This window comes from Hyperolius riggenbachi, chromosome 8, assembly GCF_040937935.1.
Source record: "Hyperolius riggenbachi isolate aHypRig1 chromosome 8, aHypRig1.pri, whole genome shotgun sequence".
Classification (NCBI taxonomy): Eukaryota; Metazoa; Chordata; class Amphibia; order Anura; family Hyperoliidae; genus Hyperolius; species Hyperolius riggenbachi.
The window spans coordinates 127,488,479-127,514,035 of NC_090653.1; the positions used below are offsets into that span (position 1 = coordinate 127,488,479).

Genomic DNA, 25,557 nt, shown 5'->3' on the forward strand with positions numbered 1-25,557 from the left:
TTTGCTATTAACTGTGCAATGCTGGGTACAAACGTTGCGATTTCCCGCTCGATCCGTGGGATCGATTGGATCGATTCGATTATTTCCAACATGTTTGATCGGGTTTCGATGGATACTTAATATGCAAAATCAACGGCTGTATCCATCGAAACCCGATCGAACATGTTGGAAATAATCTAATCGATCCAATCGATCCTGCGGATCGAGCGAGAAATTGCAACGTGTGTACCCAGGATAAAAATGGTAGCAATGTAAATATTCCCTTTGAAAATCAACAGGTGAATTTTAATTGGCTGTTGTAGGCTCCACCCACTCTCTTCAATATTAATTCCATTCACCCAGTGACCAACTGTGCAAAGTTTGAGAACCCTGCCAGTAACAGTGTAAGAATGGCTGCAGTTTATAATTTCCTATTATTTTTGGCTCCGCCCACTTTTTGCAACCTTGACACACTGTCACTCAAAGACCAGGTTTGTGAGCTTTCAGGTTCCTGGCATTAAAAATGTGTGAATGGAAGCAGTTTATCCACCAAGAAAGTCTGATTGGCTGTTTGTGGCCCCGCCACTTTAGTGAATTCCCAGTCTCCCAATGACCGACTGTAGCAAGTTTGAAGCCTCTGCCATTAACAGTGTAAGAATGGCAGCAGTTTTAATATTCCCCTTGAAAATCAATAGGTGACTTTTGATTGGCTGTTGTAGGCTCCACTCACTTTCCTGAAAATTAAACTAATTCTCCCAGTGACCAAGTGTGCCAAGTTTGAAAACCCTGCGATTAACAGTGTAAGAATGGCTGCAGTTTGTATTTTTCCATTTAAAATGAATGTCTGAAATTTCATTGGCTGTTTTATGCTCCTCCCACTTTTCCTGGATTTGTAACCTCGGTCACCAAGTGACCAACTGTGCCAAGTGTGGGGACTCTGGTTCGATTACTGTGAGAATGGCAGCCCTTTCCATTTTTTCCATTCACTTTAATGATTGGAATCTGATTTGCTGTTTGTAGCTCCGCCCAGGTAAGCAGGGGGGACGCGAGATGCCCAGAACATATCATCCCAGGTAGTAAGGGATCTGTGTACCAAGTTTTGTTCAAATCTGTCAAGCCGTTTTCACGTGATCGCGGCACATACACACACACATAGACACACACATACATCCGATTTTATATATATAGATAGATAGTATGAAAACAATTGGATACAGATGATACACAGCTGAATTCCACCCAGGAGCATGACTAGAGGGGAGCAGCCCCTGGGATCACAGGTGGGCCTAGACCCTTTGGGAGACCCAAATACTAATCTTCCACTTCTCTGATACAGGGGACTATCATCCAGATGAGATTTTTTTTGTGTGTGGCTATACTTGTTATGGGTGTGAAGATCATGATGGCCACACTTGTTTTATTACCCTTGTGAGATGGGCCCCAAAGCCCTGAAGGGCACCAAGGGGAGGCAAGGGAAGGGGTGAGAAGAACATTGGGAGTCTCATCAAAGTTTCGCTGGGGGGACCCATGAATTGTAGTTATGCCACTGCTACCGCAGTTAGTGCAGTGTACATAAAGGTGGAAAATAAGTACCTAACACACACACCTTATGCCTCGGTAAAAATACATATGGGGAAACACAGCCTTGCCCATTTGAGCTCACACTCAACGGATACGAATAATAGCTTCCGTCAATATCTGCCAGGGAAAAATAATACTAATATTGGCATTAAAATAAAGACTCTAGGCAGTAGTGCTAATTCATGTTGAGCAGATAAAAAAACAATTGTTCACAGAGCAAAGTCTACATTTTTGTGTTCACATTTCTTCCCTATTCTACAGCCTGCAGCCTCAGAATAGAATCACGTGAAAGGAGGATGCAGACTTGCAGCGGCATAACTACAGGGGAGCAACATCTGCGACTGCAGGGGGGCCCAAGAGCTGTAAGGGGGCCCCAACTACTCCTTCACTTCTTTCAGCAATGGGTCCATCCGTCAGATCAGATGTTTTTGTGGCTACGCTTGTAATGGGTGTGAAGATTACAATGTCCACTCATGTTTTATGTCTCTTGCAAGATGAGCTCCCTGGCTGTGAGAGTCATCAGGGGTAGGCAAGGGTAAAGGGTGTAAACATTAAGGGGCCCCTTGAAAGTTTTGCTGGGGGGCTCCATGATTTGTAATTACGCCCTTGTAGTTTTGCCTGCATGTAACAAGAGTAACTGGCTGAAACAAAATTCAATATAAGTCAGCTACAAAATGTAGCATATAAATGTATTTTCTGCTTAGGAAAATAAGCTAACTGACTAAATGAACCGAATGCTCGGAGTTCATTACGTAGAACTCCTAAGCAAGCTCTTACTTCCAGGCGTTCGCTTACTACTGGACAATTGGATAAAAACACCTAAAAACATTTTGCTAATTTGCTTCTCATTCCAGTGTAATGTAACCTAGTTTTGTGGATTACGTCTTTGCCTAACAATGCTTTTCTACCTACTGCTCGGTCCTGACAGATGTGAGAGCGCAAACACCACCACTTGACCAGCACATGTCTTGTCTGGTGCCACAGGCAAAAAATGTGTTATGGACTCCCTGTAGAAGAGCTAATTTGCCAGGACAGACCGTGTACAAAACAGCCTACGGCTTGCAGAGACAATGCTGACTTTTTCAGCTGTGAACCTGATTCTCTAGACACAGGAAATGACAAGTTCTTCCAGTCTTAAATGGAAATTCAGTACAATGTCAGCTGGAAATTGTCACTTATGGAAAGAGCATATTACAGCTTCTAACCCATTTGCTACCAAAAAGACTTCATACTCAAACTTCACAAGTTACAACATTTTTCCTACTAGGAGACATAATAGTTAGACCAATGATTAGGCTGTTATTGTGAGAAATGAAAAACATAAATTGTAACAGAAGAACTCAACCATAATGAGGAATTAAAAAAGGTTGCTTCATTAACCTCCTCAGCGGTAATCCCGAGTAGGGATGATCAAAGAGATGCACATTTTTGGGAGTTTATGCAAATTCATATGAAAACATATGCAGCTTGAAAATGGACCAATCAAGTCCTACCCGGGTTTAAATTGATTGGCCCATTTTCAAGCTGCATATATTAGTATATAAATTTGCTTCAACAAGGAAATAATTGCAGATCATTGATCATCCCTAGTCAGGCTCGGGACGGAAACCCACAGCTGTCACGATCTGTTCTTGCTGGGGACATTTGTTAACTGTTGCATGAACTTCCTCCGTTCACCAGATGTCCCCCTCACATCAAGAACATTTTGCGGTCTTCATGAAGTTCCCTCTGCCCACCAGCAGTGGTCTCTATATTCAAGAACTGAACTGTGTCTCTGCAAACTTGGAGGTGGTCACATGACCATCCTGCACAGAATATAAGACTAGTTCTAGCCGAACAACTTTGCTAGTTCATTGATGTGAATACTAGCCCAAGAGCCTGTGTTCTGGTCACTGCACCTGTTACCTGATACTTGTTACCCATTTCCTGATTCCTGTTACCTGATACCTGATTGTTTAACTCCCTGGTGTATAATATTGGCTTGCCCGAATATTCTATTGTTTATCGATTGTATTTGGCTGACTTCCTGGTATCTGATCTTGGCTTGTATGATGTTCCAATTGCCTGCTGCATTATGTACTATGCCTGAATGTATATTATTGTGTGTGTATATATATATATATATATATATATATATATATATATATATATATATATTAGTTAGTTAGCTTAGTTAGACAGGGTCCGGGGTTCACTGTGTGCACACTGTATATACTGTATATTTGGTTGGTTATATGTCTGATCGCAAGACATTCGCCTGCAATCGTATTGCTATTTTGTACAGTTGCTTGAATGCGCTTGTATGTATGTTCATGCACCAATTGCATTTTCACTTGTGCATATCATTCACTTGTAAATAAACCTTTACATTATTTCACTTTTACCTGTGGTTTGGTCTTCAGTATTTCCAAAATAAGTGACAATCTGCATTCAGTGCAAATCGGTGTGCACTGCACATTACAACAACTCAGAGCAGTAACCCCGCATATATGCAGGAGCTGCGGCAGATCTCTCTGGGGTACGTTTTTTTTTCTCGTTTCTAGGGTCTAAAAGCTTGTGAAATAATTGCATGGCTTTTAGACCCTAAATCTAGAAATAATCATAAGGCCAGGGAGGTTAAAATGGATTTGTGCTTTAATGTATGTAATTTTATATCACGCTCGTAGTACATTTCTGATTCACTAATAACCATGTACATAGAAATATTTTTTCACTATATTAATTCTTATTTTAACGCACAAAATTTTGAATAAATACACGCACTTGTTCAAAACGTTCTCAGGAGCACAGATTATCAGTGAGATATAAAGAATGCTGCCTTCTATGCAAATGTAATACAAATTATTGTATGCAGTTAGGAGTTGGACCAATCATATGCACTTCCTGTCATTTTTGATTGGCCTAATTTCAAGCTGCATACAATTTAGATTAAATTTGCATGCAAGTTAAAATCATTTGCGTCTCATTTACCAGCTCTACTGATGTGGCAACAATGGATTCATCAAATCTTTTGGCTGTTGGCAAGATGGTCCTAAAAAGAGGTTTAAAAAATGAGAGATGCAAGAAGCGCTACTTGGCTTTGTTTTCCTTATTTGCAGTAACATATGCAGTCTAACAACAAAGTTGATCCTGAGAGGGGTGTTTTTGTTGCTTTTTTTTTTCTTCAGCAAGGAGAATTCATAGAGAAGTGCTTAATCAATTTATCTTGAACCTATGACTGCATGCGTTCCATACAATTTATCTTGATTGCAAATTAAAAGGAGTGAGCAAAAATGTCTGCAGTCATGCACAGACAATGAATTCAATTCACAAAACTTCTCATAAATGTCTTATTTATCACCCAATAGATAAAAATAGCCTTTCAGCGCTTTTACTAGTAAAATAATCACTCAAAGTAAGTTGCTCCTGATTAACTTCAATTCAATATTACTATTTTTTATTATATTATATTTTTGCCCTTTGGGAGCTTAAAAATGTAATAACGATAAGGTGAAAACATAGGAAAACATGTGAAAAAACTTTGTGAATCATGCCCAGTGTTTAGTGTTAGTCTCTATTTTCTTGTACAGTATGTAGCGGCCAGCGGTGGGCCAAAATTTCGCAAATGCGAAATGTCTCATCGAAATTTGCAATTACGCATCGTAATCGTAATGTGAAATTTCAGAAAAAAAATCGAAATTTATTTAGTACGTAATAGTGGTATTTCAAAATTTTGTGAGATTTTTTGCAAAATGCCAACTTTAGAGGTTAATAGCAAAGTCCCCAAACATGCTATTGCTACTCAAATTGCTACATATGTTAACCAGAATAGTGGGTATAAGTCAAATAAAGAATTTTCAAAAAGACCTTGTAGTTTTTGAGAGACTTGATTTTAAAAATGCAAAGAAAAAAACTGTCATTCTAAGTTTAAAAACAATGTTTTACTTGCATTTTTAAAATCAAGTTTCTCAAAAACTATAACGTCTTTTTGCAAAATTCTTGTTTTTTACTTGTACCCACGATTCTCCGTAACATATGTAGCAATTTTGGTGTCAATAGCCTGTATGGGGGCTTTGCTATTTACTGCTAAATTTGGCAAGAAATTACGCAACATTTCATGAAATTTTATGCAAAATTACGATTGACTACATGAAATCAATTGAATTTGCAAATCGTAATTACATATAAGCTTCATTGCAAAAATGTACGTGAAATTTAGCAAAATCGTAATTTGTTGATTACGATCATCGCTAGTAGTGGCTCCAAGCACAGTATGTTGTGGCTCCCCTTCTTATGTGCAGCACCCCCTCCCATTTTATGTGCAGCCCACTGTCCCATAAGTATAACCCATGTAATGTGCCTCTCTCTTTTATAAACAGCTTTCTTGGACATCAGTCTCCCCTTTTCATGTGTTGCTCCCCATTTTCAGCCTCCTCTTTCATATGTAGCATCCCTGCTTTCAGGTTTTGGCTGCGGCCGCCCAAAGCCCAGGCTTCTGTGTTCTTTCCAGATGTACAACCCTGTTAAAGCTACCAATCAGATTTAACAACAGAATTTTGTGCTGAAAGGGGTTTCATTTAGGGGAACCAGCCTGCAGTGAAATTTCCACCCAATGACACAAATAGCAATGGACAAACCACTGGATTGTGCACACAGCCTAATGCCAACACTTCTGGAAATGGCCACAGAGACAGCTAAATATCCTGTTCTCATTAACCACCTGAGCAGTATGGACAAGCTCTGCTCGTCCATACCACCACAGGGGATCACTTGGCCCCGGGTGGTTTTTTTTTAATAAAAATTGTTTTACATGTGTACCCGGATCACCGCCAGCACCCTCTGATCCCCCCCGATCGCTGCCCTTATACATACCTCCCCCTGGAACCTGCGATGGCGCAGCCTCTCCAATAGCCTCCAGACATCGCTATGTGGAGGATCGGGACTGCGCATGACGTCGATGACGTCAGACGTCATGTCTGATCATCGCAATAGCAACGACAGAAGCTGTTCGGGGAAGTTGCGGTTCTTGCTGGATTGCGGTTAGGTAAATATAGCTGGCGGCGATCGGGGGGATCAGAGCGGTGCCGGGGGACTTGGGGCACATGTGTAGCTAGCCTAGTGCTAGCTACACTATTTAAAACAAATTTAAAACTAAAATATCCCTCTCGCGGACACGTGGCCGCATCAGTTGAATGCCAAGGAGGTTAAACAATTAAATACTAACAGTGTGTTAAACACTAACTGTTAATTAATCAGTGTGCACACTATTCTTCTTCTGTCTGTTCTCCTTTCCATTAGTTCTTTAGGTAAAATTCCTGAGGGTCTCAAATTGAACACCATAGGAGAACATACAGTAATCTGACAGTGACTGTATTGCATTCCCCTCCACCTCCTCTTCATATACAGGTAATAGCACATGGATTGCTGGATGAGGCCATATCCTCTCCTAGTTCAGTACAGTAAAATTGTTGTTGAGTTCCACTTGCAGAACAGGCGCTGCCATGAGCATCAGTGAAGCAAATCCACCAGCGCTCATGAGAAGCAGACATAAATGTTTCCTTCCCCAGCTCAACATGTGTTACACATGTAGAATTTTGTCCTATACTTAAAGCAAACCTGAAGCCAATTTAAAATAAAAAAAAGATACTTAACTAAGGAGGGGAAAGGCTGTGGGTCTTATAGAGCCTTCCCGTTCTTTTCACAGTCCCCTCGGTCTAGCGCTGTCTCCCCCATTCAAATCTCCCACTGTGGGAGGCTTCAGAAGTCTTTGGGAGCCCATGTGCTCCAGAAGACGGGCGGCTCCGTACTGTACATGCGCAAGTGCTCAAGAGAGCACCCTTGCACATGCGCACTATGGAGCTGCCCGCCTTTGCAAGCATGGAGGCTATTGAACACATCCACAACCTCCCGCTGTGGATGAGAGCAGACTCCAAATTATCAGTCGGAGGCTGCAAACGATGAGAGAAAGCACTGGAACGAGGGGACCAGGAGAGGAATCGGAAGACTCTATACTAGCAGAGTTCCCCAACCCTGTCCTCAAGGCCCACCAACAGTACATGTTTTGCAGGAAACCACAAACATTCACAGGTGAGGTAATTAGTGTCTCAGCAGAGATGATTAACTACCTGTGTGGATTTCTACAAAACATGCACTGCTGGTGGGCCTTGAGGACTGGTTTGGGGAACACTGTTCTATAGGACACAGAGCCTTCCCCCTCCTTAGGTAAGTATCTTTTTTTTTTTTAATTGGCTTCAGATTCACTTTAAAAGATACCCGAGGTTACATGGTTACATAGTTATTTTGGTTGAAAAAAGACACACGTCCATCGAGTTCAACCAGTATAAGGTACAACACCAGCCTGCTCCCTCACATATCCCTGTTGATCCAGAGGAAGGCGAAAAAACCCTTACAAGGCATGGTCCAATTAGCCCCAAAAGGGAAAAATTCCTTCCCGACTTCAGATGGCAATCAGATAAAATCCCTGGATCAACATCATTAGGCATTACCTAGCAATTGTAGCCATGGATGTTTTTAAATGCAAGGAAAGCATCTAAGCCCCCTTTAAATGCAGGTATAGAGTTTGCCATAACGCCTTCCTGTGGCAATAAATTCCACATCTTTATCACTCTTACTGTAAAGAACCCTTTCCTAAATAAATGGCTAAAACACTTTTCCTGCATGCACAGATCATGTCCTCTAGTCCTTTGAGAAGGCCTAGGGACAAAAAGCTCATCCACCAAGCTATTATATTTCCCTCTGATGTATTTATACATGTTAATTAGATCCCCCTAAGGCGTCTTTTCTCTAGACTAAATAAACCCAGTTTATCTAACCTTTCTTGGTAAGTGAGACCTTCCATCCCACGTATCAATTTTGTTGCTCGTCTCTGCACCTGCTCTAAAACTGCAATATCTTTTTTGTAATGTGGTACCCAGAACTGACTTCCATATTCCAGATGTGGCCTTACTAGAGAGTTAAACAGGGGCAATATTATGCTAGCATCTCAAGTTTTTATTTCCCTTTAAATGCATCCCAAAATGTTGTTAGCTTTAGCTGCAGCGGCTTGGCATTGAGTATGATTATTTAACTTGTTGTCGATGAGTACTCCTAAGTCCTTCTCCAAGTTTGATGTCCCCAACTGTATCCCATTTATTTTGTATGGTGCGAGACCATTGGTACGACCAAAATGCATGACTTTACATTTTTCAACATTGAATTTCATCTGCCATGTATGTGCCCATATAGCCATCCTATCTAGATCCTGTTGCAATATGACACTATCTTCCTGAGAGTTGATGATTCTGCACAATTTTGTATCATCTGCAAAAATAGCAACATTGCTCACTACTGCATCTACTAGGTCATTAATAAATAAATTGAAGAGAACTGTGACATGATGAGATAGATATAGGTATGTACAGAGCCTATCACACAAATAAGTATGCTGTCCAGGGCTCGCTACATGATAGCCGCTGCTCAGTGGCATCCCCCTTCGATTGCCTTCGGCGATCTCCGATCAGGAAATCCCGTTCAAAGAACGGGATTTCCTGGAGGGCTTCCCCCGTCGCCATGGCGACGGGGCGGGATGACGTCACCGACGTCAGCGACGTCGTGACATCATTGGGAGTCCCTATACACCCCTCGGCGCTGCCTGGCACTAATTGGCCAGGCAGCGCATGGAGTCTGGGGTGGGGGGCGCGTGGCGCGACGGATAGCGGCGACCGAGTGCAGGGTGGCGGCGATCGGTGTGCTGACGCAGCTAGCAAAGTTACCGGGGGTTACCGCCAAGAAGGTTAAATACAAAATAAAACTGTGGAATATTTTAAAAAGTCATTTTTAGGAGAAGGAGGATAGATACAATTGTTTATTTAATTCGTTTATTTTCACCTCGGGTGTCCTTTAACCATTTAAGGAAGTGGCCATTGGGCCTTAAATCCAGGTCGAGACCCAGTCTGATCTCTATGTTGGACTGTTGCTACACCTTTGGTGGATACGGGTGGTGACTGGTCGACTCCCTGGTGAATACTGATTTGGGTTGCAGCTGCAAGGTACTTTGTATTGCTTAAGGCGTAGATCTCAATCACTGTCCGCATTGCGCATCCGCCGTTTCCACCGCTCCCCGCCGATCACGCCGCTCAAACCCGACGATTCTCGCCGCATCTCACAGGCTCTGCCTGTCTCTATGACGGCAGAGTCATGTGAGCCGGTCAGGAGCCGATTTCATTGGCTCCTGGCCCTGTCTTTCATTGTAAGCCGTTCCCATTAGCTTACATTGAAAAACAATGAAAGCGGCTCCTGACCGGCTCACATGACTCTGCCATCATAGAGACAGGCAGAGCCTATGTCCTGGGAGTCTTGGCGAGCGGCAAAGATGGCGGTTGCGGCGGGTACGTGCGGCGATTCGTCGGGATTCCGTCGTGATTGGACCAGCGGTCTCTGGTCTTTAAAGGGACACTTAAGTCAAACAAAAAAAATGAGTTTTACTCACCTGGGGCTTCCAATAGCCCCCTGCAGCTGTCCGGTGCCCTTGCCGTCTCTCTCCGATCCTCCTGGCCCCGCCGGCAGCCACTTCCTGTTTCGGTGACAGGAGCTGACAGGCTGGGGACGTGAGTGATTTTTCGCGTTCCTGGCAACAATAGCGCCATCTATGCTGCTATAGCATATATCATATACCATATAGCAGCATAGAGAGTGCTAATGTGTCTGGGAACGCGAAGAATCACTCGCATCCCCAGCCTGTCAGCTCCTGTCACCGAAACAGGAAGTGGCTGCCGGCGGGGCCAGGAGGATCGGAGGGAGGCGGCGAGGGCACCGGACAGCTGCAGGGGGCTTTTGGAAGCCCTAGGTGAGTAAAACTCATTTTTTTTGTTTGACTTAAGTGTCCCTTTAAGTGCCCAGAGACCGCTGGTCCTTAAATGGTTAACAGAAGCTCTGATGATGAACCTGTCATTTTTCTACTTGCAAAGCCCTCAATAGTGGGGGCTGTAAGACCGCAGTTCTTCCAGTTACAAGGCACTCCCCTTTTATTCCCTTATACCATACTGCATATTTCACATTGCACAAAAAAGCATAGTAATCTACCCCTGCTAGTGCCAGCTACGGTATGTGCCCTCAAGTGCTTTATGGCAAATGTGGCCTTGCCCATGGAGAGGAAGAGAGGATAACAGAACTGACATGGTGTCAACTTACATTTTTGCATATCCACATATTTATATTCTCAATTGTGTACAAGTATTTCCTGGCAGTATACACAAGGCCAGTTTTATTGCTGGGTGTGCTAGGCATATGCCTAGGCAAACAAGTGCTGAAGAGGCAGCTGGATAACAACACCACTGATCTAACTGGTTACTTTAATATTAAATAATTCCACATATATATGCACAATACGAGAAGTTGATCAGTTATGATATAAGCATTACTCTGATGCGTCTATAAAACAGGAACATCTGGCTTTATGTACACAACTCAAACATTACCAAAAACACTAAGTGGCCAGATTAGCTTTTAATTAAATCACATGATGCCTCATCTTATTTCAGTAAACAAAATGATGCTTCTATACAGCAGATTAATACAAACAAACACTATAGCAAAGTTCAAGTGCATCTCACTAGAAAGGCCTACTTTTTTTTGTAAATCCATCTGTTACATACAGATCTACTGGCATTAGCCCAATTTATCTTATTACAAATTCAAAATAAAAATCCACATATAATTATAGACAAGCACAATATAATGAATAAACTGATAAAGCTGTTTTTTTTTGTTTGTTTTTTTTGCTAATAGCAGACAACCCCATCAACGTTCAGGAAAGGGGACATTAGCGTAAATTCCAATGTATAAGTTCGTACAGATGGTATTTAATAAATTCCGTTTAATCTCCCAACATAAAACAGAAATGCAAACATTGCATACGCTGTATTTAATATGCAGCTTAACCAATTAACGTGAACAGTCTCTGCCACTAAGCAAGCCTATACCCTTAAACGGCTGCAACAGTATACTCAAGCATTATAAATGGGATGCAGCAAATTGATTTGCATGTAATAACTGTGGTAATAAACCTTCCCTTCCTACGTGCAATTTTTCCCATCTGTTAATGGAGTGGAAGTTTAGAATGTATTATTCCCAGAAGGGGACTTACCCAGCTGGACATCTATAACACTTGGCTGGTTCTCCACAGGGAACAATGGTTTAGGAGGCTTCGCTGTGAGTAAAGCTAGAAGAGAAAACAGGAGATTGTAATGGAACTTGGAGACAAATTACAGGATAGGAAACATTCTATCATGCAAGGCATTTCATTTTGCTACACTTGATACAGTGTAAACATCATCATAAAGTCTGCCTATGTTGACTGTGAAGCTATCTATACAGAATATATTTAACAGTGAATTTTCAATCTCTGTGAATTATTATAGAAAGGTACACTCTGACAGGTACATTTACCAGATACAATAAATTTAAGACAGAAGTGGTCTAGGTCAAAATTCATGTCCTGAAGGAGACAAAAAAATGGTAATTGAGAATGTGGAGATAGGATGTTTAATAAACAAAATTGTTCACAGTATTACTAGATCTGACTTCATTTTTTTTCATCTAAGGATAATCTGCTGTCTGTCCAAGTGAATGGGACCTGCAGTGAGCTGTATTGAGTCCAGATATTATTGCTGTGTCCCTTCCAAGGACATGTTCTCTCACTTCCTGCTGAGGTGATACCCAATGGTATGGGAGAGACGCTCTGGTTGGTTTTCATATATAGCTCCTCATTACAACAGAATCATGACAGTATATAGCTTGCTCACATGGTACACAATTACAAGCTGGACTTAAAGAGAACCTGTACTGAGTAAAAATATTTAAAATAAACACATGAGGTAAGTTCAAATGAACATTACATAGTTAGCTTGCCATCAGTTCCTCTCAGAAGCTCACCATTTTCTTCTGACAATAATCCCTTCCAGTTCTGACAATATTTTGTCAGATCTGAAATATATCAGTTGCTGTCAATAAAATATCAGTTGCTGTCAGTAAAATATCAGTTGCTGCCTGTCAGTTATAGCTGAGAGGAAAACTGATGTACCAGGTAATGTTCATGTTTTCCTATGGCTCAAGTGGGCGATGTTACAGTTTAACTGTGTGCTGACCAGAAAGCTGTTATGGGTACTGGCCATTTTCAAAATGGAGGACGGAAAATTCCCTTGATCACAGTGAACAAACAGGACGTGGGACAGGAGAAAGACACTGAGGAGTACACTACATGGAAGGTAAGTATGACTTGTGTATGCTTATTTTGACTTTTAATTTTCAGTTCAGGTTTTCTTTAAAGCCTACTCCACTTATAGTCTCTCTTGGTCTGTTGACTGATAGCCAATTCCCTTAATTTGTGTTTATGGAAGCTTACTCAAATTCAAGACTGTAATGATACACACAGTCAAGCAACCAGTGGTGTAACTATAAATCATGGGGTCCCCCAGGAAAATGTTAATGCCCCCCAGTGTTCACACCCTTTCCATTACTAACCAGTTGTGAGCCTCACAGTATGAAGACCAAACTTGCAATGGTCATAAAACAAGTGTGGACATTGTAATCTTCAAACCCACTTAACAAGTGAAGCCACAAAAACACCTGATCTAAAGGATGGACCCCTTTATCGGAGGAAGTGAAGTACTGTACCCCTTACAGCTCTGCCCCCCGCGATTGTAGGAGCTGCTTACCTTTAGTTACACCCCTGCAATCAACTATTGGGTTTGTGTACGTATATGTCTAATATACACGTTATTTAGCTTCCTGGACCTCTGGCTCTGAGAATGCAGCTAAGGGCTGTGACACGTGTGCTAGGTGACAGCTACTACTTTTTTTTTTTTTTTTGTGCAAAAATTAAGAAGATGGCTAAGTTTACAGATATAATGGTTTAGAGCAGATTGTGACCAGCTGACAGGCGTGGTTTCTTTTGCTGCATTGCTCATTACAAGTTATGGGCTTGATTCACTAAGACAAATAGCATGCCTTATCAAAGTTAGCACACCTTATCAAAGTTAACACACCTTATCAGTGTAGAATAGCGACCTTATGCCTGATAATTGGCAATGACGAGAGCTCCACTCGTCCTACCCTGAGCCCCTGCGCATTCGTAGTGCTCGCTAAGCTACTCTGATAAGGCTTGTTAACTTTGATAAGACGTGCTAAATTTGATAAGGCATGCTATTTGTCTTTGTGAATCAAACCCTATGTGTCACAAGCCAATACAACTCCACACCTTTAATACCTTTAGATTTGAAAAGTTTATGCACTACTGTTGGAGTGTAAGGTTGATGTTCATGAATACAAACTTTGGTTTTATCTGTTATATAAATCCTCCTCTTCCTCTTCCTCCATGGATCTTGTCTTCCAGGGATTTGTAGGGTCTCAAAAGCAAGCTCACATGCATTGGCCAGGAATCGAACCCAGGTCAACTGCTTGAAAGGCAGCCATGTTCACCACTATACCACCAACACTACATGCTGAAGCCAGCCTAGCATGTACCATTGCGATATACCCAAGAGAAAAATGAGCTTGCTTATTTGCCTAATTTGCTAGATGAAAGCAGTGGGACACATGGTGATACTGCTTACAGGCTTCAATTCAAGACTTCAGAAAGATAATATGCCCCCCTGGATGATGCTGGTGTAACACACACAGCAAAACAGCAATATTGAAGTCTGGAAGATTCCAGGGCAAGGGTGGGAAGGATGAAAAGCTAGGTGGCCATGCAACCATTCCTGCTAAGCTAAAGCTTACTTGTGGCTTACAACACATTGGCTTAAAGAAAACCTGTACTGAAAATTAAAAGTCAAAATAAGCATACACATGTCATACTTACCTTCCATGTACTCTACTCCTCAGTGTCTTTCTCCTTTCCCGCGTCCTGTTTGTTCACTGTGATCAAGGGAATTTTCCGTCTTCCATTTTGAAAATTGCCATTACCCATAACAGTTTTCTGGTCAGCACACAGTTAAACTGTAACATCGCCCACTTGAGCCATAGGGAGACATGAACATTACCTGGTACATCAGTTTTTCTCTCAGCTATAACTGACAGCAACTGATATTTTACTGACAGCAACTGATATATTTCAGATCTGACAAAATATTGTCAGAACTGGAAGGGATTATTGTCAGAAGAAAATGGTGAGCTGCTGAGAGGAACTGATGGCAAGGTAACTATGCAATGTTCATTTGAAGTTACCTCATGTGTTTATTTTAAATATTTTTACTCAGTACAGGTTCTCTTTAAGACCAAATCCAATGCTCCAATATGAGGAAGCTTCTCTGTTTGCTGGTTTTTTTTTTTTTTTTTTTTTTTTTTTTGTGTAGTGTCACAGTTCACTCATCTCTTCAACTACAAGAAAGGCCCAGGAGTAGTCTTAGCTACCGTAATATCTATGTTACGGCAGGGCCCTTATTAAACTTTGTCTTACAGGGCTATGGAAACCGTTTTGCCCATGCGATAAAGCAAGGTGCAAAAATGAAATCATGCCTAGCAGAGGATGGTTTCGATCCATCAACCTCTGGGTTATGGGCCCAGCACACTTCCGCTGTGCCACTCTGCTGCCATACAGCAGACACTTCGTTGTAGGAAAAAGTGAGTGAGACTGCTTAGCCGTACGGAAAAATGGGCACTCCTTTGCCTACTTCATTCTGGCCTTTGTCATCATGAAAGGATCATAGAAATATATGTAGAAATTCAGGTCCTAGATCCCAAGCCCTGCCACAAGCGTCCACTACCACTATACAAGCTCCCACTTGAATGGGAGACCGGAAATGCCTACCTGACTTTAGTTGCCCCAGATCTTAATTATTATCTAAAGTATAGGATCTGAGGCTGAGGAAAGTTATGAAGCGCCCAAGAGCCAAACAGGGAAAGAGTCCAGGAGCAAGGCCAAAAATCCAACATGGAAGTTAAGATGACTAGGAACAAGCAAGGGGTCATACACAGAACATAAGGCAGACTATGAGTCTGCAGACAACAATCCCAAAACTATTCCTTCAGACCTATACCATCTGATTCTAATAGTGGCTAAGTGCACTGTTTTTCAGAGATGGATCAGTCAACATTCTCCCTCAATTACAAATGTCAAAGAAGAACTCCTTAGACTGTTCTTGAGCGAAAAGTTACATACTTTACAAGACAAGGAAAAAAGATCTAACAAATTCTTTAAAGCATGGAGACATTTTATTCAACATACTTTTCAACAGTAGCATATAGACTCCCTGATGGAACATTTCAAGTACTCAACATGGTACTGTACACAGCAACTTCTGGGTACCCTTGGAAAACTACAAATTTCAAATGCTACTAACACATAACCTCCGAAACATAAGTTGTAAGAGTCTATGTTAACCTACTCTATAAGAGTGATTATTTAGCAGGAATAGAGTTTAAAAGGACCAGGTTTAAGACGATGGTGGTGGAGAGACCAAGGGAGGGCTAGGGTGGGAAGGGGGAGGGTAAAAGGGGCTGGGTATGAGTAAAAATGTTTATCAAAATTATCCGCTATATGCAGTACACTCTTATAATGTCCTCCAGTATTATCTGCAGCGTAGTAGGTACAAGGTCTATGAGCAAGATGCCATGCCTCTTGTCAGTGACAGAGTGTACTGCATATAGCGGAAGTACTTACCCCTTATATGAGGACAATTTGTGATCTCTAGAAGGGTTTATAGGATCTCAGTTAGCACAGTCACTCGGATTTGAGCATTATCTACACATTTTTTCTATTATTTTTTATTTTTGCATTGTAGTTATTTTGGGATATTTTTGAACTCTTCTATATCAAATACTGTATATATGCTGTTTGCATTTGCATTTTTTTTTTAAAAAGGAACCAGTGTGCTCTTGTATGTGATAGTGAATGTATGTGTGATAGAAGTAAGGTATTATATTCTCTCAATAAAGTATTAAACATTAACTAGAAGTATTGTATATATATCCAGCACTCCAACTTAATCAATTATATCAGTCTGAAATCAGACCCAGGAAGATTAGCAAACTAACAGCTAAACGCTATCACGGGTGGGGATGCACTTAATGAGGCAGAACTTTATTTGGGCAATGACCAATCCCCCGGCACTACAAGAGCCAGCAGCTCAGTGGCTGCTCTAGTAACACTGTGGCCTATTGGCCACTCATCTACCACCAGAGGGAAAAAGATGGGTGCGTGGCAGAATGTCACAGGGAACATAGGGATCAATAAGATGCAAATAATTTCAAGCAAAATTTGATTCCCCCATTTTCAAGCTGCACACATTTTGCATACAAAATTTGCATAATCCTGCATCAACTTGAAATTATTTGCATCTCATTGACCATCGCTAGCTGTATGTGCCTGTCTAGAAGTATATGGATGCTATGTGGCCAGGCAGTAACTCGACCACGCTGGCCTGAAGTGAAGGCGTTTGTTTGAGCTGGCACTTGGAAGAGCCGGACTCATCTCCAAAATGCTGGCAAGGTGACATGTATTTTATACATTTAACATGTCTCTTTAGCAGTTTTAATCAGGTAAAAAATGCCACCGCACGTATTCATTATTTCTTCACGACCCATAGGTAAAAAGAAAAGTTTAACTTTTCTTTTCTGCACAATCAACCATTTTTATTGAATAAACCTAAAAATCCAACTTGTTTTATCATGTGTGGATATCTTAGAGACAGCCAACACCTGTCCTGAGTCTGACTGCCATTCACATGACATTACATAGTGACCCAGGCCGTACAACTGGCAACTGCAACCTTCTGACAATGTTAATCAGCTGGCTGCAGTGATGATTCTGCAGTTATGACGCTGTTTTGTGTCATTCTCCTGGAAATGTATAGGAAGTGTCAGAATACTTGAACTGTGTACTCATTCCAGATGAGTGATTTAGAAAGCATTATGGCTGGATAATTAGGATTACAGACAGAAAACTAGACTTTTTAGGAGCTCAGCATTAGCACCTTCTGCGTCTCATTCCTGATAGGGACACCTTAAATTCATATCCATCACTCTATTGATTTACCCGCAGCAGCATCCAGACATCATCGTCATCGGCTACCAGCTTACTTTCCAGCCTGACTTCAGTCTAAAGATAAAACTGCTTCAAGTGCAGCCTCTTCCCCTTTTCATCAGCCACCAAATACCCAGTGATCTTGTATCCTAATGATATGGTTATTAATGTTTAATATTATTAATGTATTATTATTACTAGTAAAAAAGCTGGCCCGTTAATAAATGCGTGCTAGGCCACGTCTGCGCCCCCCCCCCATCCCCCCAGAACGTGTGCACAGACGCATCACGGTCGCCCATCCTCCACCGCTTTCCAAAGTATATGCACACAGGGAGATGCTGCTTGCTTGGCAGTTGGAAAAAGATGTTATTTCCCACAATGCAATGAGGTTCTCAGGCAGCAAACTGGAAGCACTGACATGGGGACATGGGACGCAGAAATACTTGCAAATTATTAAATAGGATTATTGTTATTATTATCCCTTTTGCAACACTTAGACTCCCGAATATTAGGAGCAGAAAAATAAATGAAGAAAAGGAAAAAAAAAAGTCTCACGTTTAATACACAGCACACCTCCCTTTTGTAAACAGTGTTGCAGTTTATGTGTGGAAGAGGCACCAGAATGACATATTGCAGAATGCAGCAAATTGTTCAGGATATCCACTTTTGTGGTAATTTTCCTGCTTTCAGCATCATAAACACTTATCTATACAGTATATTGCTGCATATTGGATGTAGCACTGCCCTCCCAGTGATTTTTAGCCTAGGCCAGTGATCTACAAACTTGGCTCTCCAGCTGTTAAGGAACTGCAAGTCCCATATTGCATTCACCTTTATGAATCATGACTGTGGCTCTCAGACTCCCGCAATGCATTGTGGGACTTGTAGTTGCTTAACAGCTGGAGAGCCAAGTTTGCAGATCACTGACCTAGGCTGATTAGCTATGAGAAATTCTCCTCCCTGAGCATTCTGGGAGGAGAATATTTTATACTGTCCACAGAGCTGCACCTGACATGACTAAATATGTTGCCACCTGTGATAGGAAATATTTTACCAGGGGAAAACAATGACTACCAGTACATGATTTATAAATTATTATAAAAATAAGCAATTTTATTCATTCGGTTATTTTCACTACAGTTTCTCTTTAAGCTGAAAGTCTGGGGAAACAAAACTAAATAAATAGGAGGAGTTAAGCCAACATGCATGGGCCTTGCTTAGTGGCTGGATAGCTCTGCCTCTGACATGGGAGACCAGGGTTCTAAAGCCAGCACATATTCAGTAAGGAGACCTTGGGCAAGACTCCCTAACATTGATGCTGCTGACTGAGCATGCCCCAGTGGCTGCAGCTCTGGTGCTTTTAGTCTGCCAGAAGAAAAGTGAGATATAAATGTCCGTGTTTTGTCTTGTCCTTGCGCTGTGATTCTGTAATGAGACACATATTAAAGTGTGCCCTATCCCAGCTTTCATTGCCACCACTGTCTCTCCTCTCCTCGTGTGAACTGCTGTACATTACAGCCTGATTTATTAAGCCAGAAACTTGCAAACTGCACTCTTTCAGCTTAAGGGCTCGTTTCCACTAGCCACCGTGCGCGGCTGCGAGATGCGCGGCGGCTCTTCCGGATCTGCGGGGACGCAGACAAATCCCAGAAGCCGTGCCATGCACAGCTAGGGGATTCTCTGCCTCCCGTGCGAAAACTGTGGGCAATGTCGGCCGAATCGCTAGGGCAAGCGATTCGGCCGGCGGCGCCATTATTTCCTATGGCAGAGTTTCCCCGAGCAATTTGCCTGCGGGGAAACTCTGCGGATTCGGCCCGGTTTCCGTGCTAATGGAAACAGGCCTTAATATGAGGGTAAGTATATAACTGGAAGATGAAATCCCATCACATCCTCCATGGTTCATGATGCCAATGCAATGTGCTGCTCTGGACCTGTGTGGCTCTCTGCATAGCAGGACTCACAATAATCTCTATTGAAATGCATAGGGATTAATGAATGCACATGGGACCATAGGCAATTACCTTTTTCTCCTGAGTTTTCTCCTAGTTGATATTTTCACAACTTGTCATAAAATGCATTTTAAGCCACCAGCAAGCAAGAAAATACTCAAAATAAATGTGATAGTACTTTTTCACCAACTTTTGGGTACCTTTTCAATTGTAAAATGATGAAAATTTAGTTTACCTACCTAAAAACCACCCCACACCAATTGGCGTCAGGTCCTGGAGCCGGCTATTGAAGGAGATCGTGCACAGGCTGCGCGCACATCTCCTTCTCGGGGGGCGGAGCTCCACCCCGCCTTCAGTCTCCGAGCGACAATCGTAGCTCGGGAGACTGTTAGACGGCGTAATCGCCATCCATTTACACGTACAGCACTGCGATCGGCAGCAACGCTGTACTGGGGACAGCCGTGTGACACGGCTGTACTAGGGACAGCCGTGTGACACGGCTGTCCCCTCCATAGGCTGGACAGTGATCGGCTGTAGTGATGGGACAGTGATGGGCCATAGTGTGAAAAGTGAGACTTCAATAAATGTTGGAACAGTAAAAGTTTAATAAAAAAACAGCACACCCCCTCCAAAGACTCCTTTCTCCTCATGGCTAGGAGAGAGTCGCCACTAAAATGATAGCCCTCCCCTTTGCATTAATAGTGTGGCTTCCTGCACTGGGATGTTTCTCTGCAGCATCCTTTGTGTTGAGGAACATATAGTGTTCAGGAACAAGGGGCTCTTTCACACCGATGTGCCCCTCTGAAAAGGAAGTGGCGTGATTGACCAGCTATGGTGCCATCCAGTCATCCTCATTATAAGGGAGTGGCAAGCCAACTAAGATTACATTGGTGAATAGGTAAAAGGAATCAAGTTATGGTTTATTAGTCCCTAGTCAAGCCTAGTCTAACATTAAAACTGGCCACATCATTATCAATTAGTCAAAGTAATATTAGTGCAAAGAGCACTTGGAAAGCACAAACTCAGTCTTTGAGTCATTGAACTTTTCGAATCAATTTTCTTCAAGAAGAAGTTTATGTTGAAACACATTTAATGTCCATGCTATTTACTAGTGGAGGTGGTTAAATCACAAAGAAGATAGTTTTGGCACAAGGGATCCTAGCACATTATGGAAAACATAAGGATATCAACGTTTAATCTGGGTGCCGCTAGCCAATGGTGTAACTACAGATCATAGGGCCACTGAACAAAACTTTGATGGGGCCCCCTGTCTATATTGCACCTATGCTAAGTCACCTCTGGTCAGATAACAAGTGCAGTCATAATCTGCCTTCCCCTCCATAGCAAGTGAGGAGCCATTCCTCACCTCTGCCATACTAAATTTGACAACCTATATCCCCCACCCCGTGTACAAATTATAGCGCCAGGGGTCAGCCGGGTGTAGGGTGGGCTGCTCAAATCACAGGGGGGGGGGGGTTAATACTATTCCCCCTCTGAGTTGTAGCAATGTAGATGAAAGTGTAACTCAGGGTCTGGCAATCACTGGATCCCCGAATTACTCTTGCACGGGGTGTGCAGCATAGCACTAGTGCCATGACGACACCCTGCTTTGGCGCTGAGCTCTGGAATAACCTGCTTTGCCCGCCTCACCCAAAATGTGCTGCCACCGGCTGCTCCCTCCATCATAAAAACAGCAGGAACCATGACTCACACCTACTTTCTTAGCAAGTGAAGTCACCACTCGTCACTCCACAATTACAAGCATGCCCACCATTCACCTCCTTCCACAGCAAGTGAGGCCACCATTCCCATCCCACATAACAGATACATCTACAAAAAAACCTGCCCTGCTACATTACTGCCCCCCCCCACACACACACACGCACACGCACACACACACACGCACACACGCACACACGCACACACACGCATACATGCACAGACACAAAGGCAACTGTTGTCACCATTGGACTGTCCAAAAACTGGACTAGAAATGATTACTGGCAGTGGGGTTTACTTAACTTTGATACCAGCATTTGGCTATTATATGGCATAAGTGTGGGGCTATGAAGAAGATAGAAGATGAGTATCGGATAGTTAGGTTAATGGTTAGCATTTGGCATAGGTTTAGGGGGATAGGTTAAGATGAGCAGGATGGTTAGGATTAGGCATAAGTTGGGAGGGATAGGGTAAGATGAGCAGGATGGTTAGGGTTAGGCATAAATTGGGAGGGATAGGGTAAGATGAGCAGGATGGTTAGGATTAGGCATAAGTTGGGAGGGATAGGGTAAGATGAGTAGGATGGTTAGGGTTAGGCATAGGTTGGGAGGGATAGGGTAAGAAGAGCAGGATGGTTAGGATTAGGCATAGGTTGGAAGGGATAGGGTAAGATGAGCAGGATGGTTAGGGTTAGGCATAGGTTGGGAGGGATAGGGTAAGATGAGCAGGATGGTTAGAATTAGGCATAGGTTGGAAGGGATAGGGTAAGATGAGCAGGATGGTTAGGGTTAGGCATAGGTTGGGAGGGATAGGTTAAGATGAGCAGGATGGTTAGGATTAGGCATAGGTTGGGAGGGATAGGGTGAGATGAGCAGGATGGTTAGGATTAGGCATAGGTTGGGAGGGATAGGGTAAGATGAGCAGGATGGTTAGGATTAGGCATAAGTTGGGAGGGATAGGTTAAGATGAGCAGGATGGTTAGGATTAGACATAGGTTGGAAGGGATAGGGTAAGATGAGCAGGCTGATTAGGATTAGGCATAGGTTGGGAGGGATAGGGTAAGATGAGCAGGATGGTTAGGATTAGGCATAGGTTGGGAGGGATAGGGTAAGATGAGCAGGATGGTTAGGATTAGGCATAGGTTGGGAGGGATAGGGTAAGATGAGCAGGATGGTTAGGATTGAGTATAGGTTGGGAGGGATAGGTTAAGATGAGCAGGATGGTTAGGGTTAGGCATAGGTTGGGAGGGATAGGGTAAGATGAGCAGGATGGTTAGGGTTAGGCATCGGTTGGAAGGGATAGGGTAAGATGAGCAGGATGGTTAGGATTAGGCATAGGTTGAGAGGGTAGGATAAGATGAGCAGGATGGTTAGGATTAGGCATAGGTTGGGAGGGATAGGGTAAGATGAGCAGGATGGTTAGGATTAGGCATCGGTTGAAAGGGATAGGGTAAGATGAGCAGGATAGTTAGGATTAGGCATAGGTTGGGAGGGATAGGGTAAGATGAGCAGGTTGGTTAGGATTAGGCATAGGTTGGGAGGGATAGGGTAAGATGAGCAGGATGGATAGGGTTAGGCATAGGTTGGGAGGGATAGGGTAAGATGAACAGGATGGTTAGGGTTAGGCATAGGTTGGGAGGGATAGGGTAAGATGAGCAGGATGGTTAGGGTTAGGCATAGGTTGGGAGGGATAGGATAAGATGAGCAGGATGGTTAGGGTTAGGCATCGGTTGGAAGGGATAGGGTAAGATGAGCAGGATGGTTAGGATTAGGCATAGGTTGAGAGGGTAGGATAAGATGAGCAGGATGGTTAGGATTAGGCATAGGTTGGGAGGGATAGGGTAAGATGAGCAGGATGGTTAGGATTAGGCATAGGTTGGGAGGGATAGGGTAAGATGAGCAGGATGGATAGGGTTAGGCATAGGTTGGGAGGGATAGGGTAAGATGAACAGGATGGTTAGGGTTAGGCATAGGTTGGGAGGGATAGGGTAAGATGAGCAGGATGGTTAGGGTTAGGCATAGGTTGGGAGGGATAGGGTAAGATGAGCAGGATGGTTAGGATTAGGCATATGTTGGGAGGGATAGGTTAAGATGAGCAGGATGGTTAGCATTAGGCATAGGTTCGGAGGGATAGGGTAAGATGAGCAGGATGGTTAGGCTTAGGCATCGGTTGGAAGGGATAGGGTAAGATGAGCAGGATGGTTAGGATTAGGCATAGGTTGGGAGGGATAGGGTAAGATGAGCAGGTTGGTTAGGATTAGGCATAGGTTGGGAGGGATAGGGTAAGATGAACAGGATGGATAGGGTTAGGCATAAGTTGGGAGGGATAGGGTAAGATGAACAGGATGGTTAGGGTTAGGCATAGGTTGGGAGGGATATGGTAAGATGAGCAGGATGGTTAGGGTTAGGCATAGGTTGGGAGGGATAGGGTAAGATGAGCAGGATGGTTAGGGTTAGGCATAGGTTGGGAGGGATAGGGTAAGATGAGCAGGATGGTTAGGATTAGGCATATGTTGGGAGGGATAGGTTAAGATGAGCAGGATGGTTAGCATTAGGCATAGGTTCGGAGGGATAGGGTAAGATGAGCAGGATGGTTAGGCTTAGGCATCGGTTGGAAGGGATAGGGTAAGATGAGCAGGATGGTTAGGATTAGGCATAGGTTGGGAGGGATAGGGTAAGATGAGCAGGTTGGTTAGGATTAGTGTTGGGCGAACAGTGTTCGCCACTGTTCGGGTTCTGCAGAACATCACCCTGTTCGGGTGATGTTCGAGTTCGGCCGAACACCTGACGGTGCTCGGCCAAACCGTTCGGCCATATGGCCGAACTAAGAGCGCATGGCCGAACGTTCCCCGAACGTTCGGCTAGCGCTGTGATTGGCCGAACGGGTCACGTGGTTCGGACCCGAACGCGCTCTGATTGGCCGAACTGTCACGTGGTTCGGGTAAATAAATACCCGAACCACGTCATATCTCCGCCATTTGTCTGTGGGTTTAGCTTTGGGTAGGCAGGCAGGGTAGTTCGCGCTCCAGCCACGCTAGCCAGGGTCCCCCCCAGTCATTGTGTGTCACTGCTGGGAACAGTAGTACACCGCTCGTTCAGCCACACTATATAGCATTCTGTGTACTGTTCTGTGTCTGCTGGGAACAGTGGTACACCGCTCGTTCAGCCACACTATATAGCATTCTGTGTACTGTTCTGTGTCTGCTGGGAACAGTAGTACACCGCTCGTTCAGCCACACTATATAGCATTCTGTGTACTGTTCTGTGTCTGCTGGGAACAGTGGTACACCGCTCGTTCAGCCACACTATATAGCATTCTGTGTACTGTTCTGTGTCTGCTGGGAACAGTAGTACACCGCTCGTTCAGCCACACTATATAGCATTCTGTGTACTGTTCTGTGTCTGCTGGGAACAGTAGTACACCGCTCGTTCAGCCACACTATATAGCATTCTGTGTACTGTTCTGTGTCTGCTGGGAACAGTAGTACACCGCTCGTTCAGCCACACTATATAGCATTCTGTGTACTGTTCTGTGTCTGCTGGGAACAGTAGTACACCGCTCGTTCAGCCACACTATATAGCATTCTGTGTACTGTTCTGTGTCTGCTGGGAACAGTAGTACACCGCTCGTTCAGCCACACTATATAGCATTCTGTGTACTGTTCTGTGTCTGCTGGGAACAGTAGTACACCGCTCGTTCAGCCACACTATATAGCATTCTGTGTACTGTTCTGTGTCTGCTGGGAACAGTAGTACACCGCTCGTTCAGCCACACTATATAGCATTCTGTGTACTGTTCTGTGTCTGCTGGGAACAGTAGTACACCGCTCGTTCAGCCACACTATATAGCATTCTGTGTACTGTTCTGTGTCTGCTGGGAACAGTAGTACACCGCTCGTTCAGCCACACTATATAGCATTCTGTGTACTGTTCTGTGTCTGCTGGGAACAGTAGTACACCGCTCGTTCAGCCACACTATATAGCATTCTGTGTACTGTTCTGTGTCTGCTGGGAACAGTAGTACACCGCTCGTTCAGCCACACTATATAGCATTCTGTGTACTGTTCTGTGTCTGCTGGGAATAGTGGTACACCGCTCGTTCAGCCACACTATATAGCATTCTGTGTACTGTTCTGTGTCTGCTGGGAATAGTGGTACACCGCTCGTTCAGCCACACTATATAGCATTCTGTGTACTGTTCTGTGTCTGCTGGGAACAGTAGTACACCGCTCGTTCAGCCACACTATATAGCATTCTGTGTACTGTTCTGTGTCTGCTGGGAATAGTGGTACACCGCTCGTTCAGCCACACTATATAGCATTCTGTGTAC

General features: G+C 43.4%; 1 protein-coding gene and 1 non-coding gene across 7 annotated transcripts in view; both read right to left on the reverse strand.

Annotated features, from left to right (window-relative positions):
- IL1RAPL2 (interleukin 1 receptor accessory protein like 2) overlaps nt 1-25,557 on the reverse strand; it is a 1,439,628-nt gene that overhangs the window by 367,534 nt on the left and 1,046,537 nt on the right. For all 6 annotated transcript variants that reach the window (XM_068251064.1, XM_068251062.1, XM_068251061.1 and 3 more), the window contains one exon: nt 11,684-11,758. In XM_068251064.1, the coding sequence (XP_068107165.1) occupies nt 11,684-11,758 (75 nt within the window). The remainder of the gene's footprint in view (nt 1-11,683; nt 11,759-25,557) is intronic.
- Nucleotides 13,962-14,033, reverse strand: TRNAE-UUC (transfer RNA glutamic acid (anticodon UUC)). The gene has a single exon. It is a non-coding gene; the product is annotated as a tRNA-Glu (tRNA).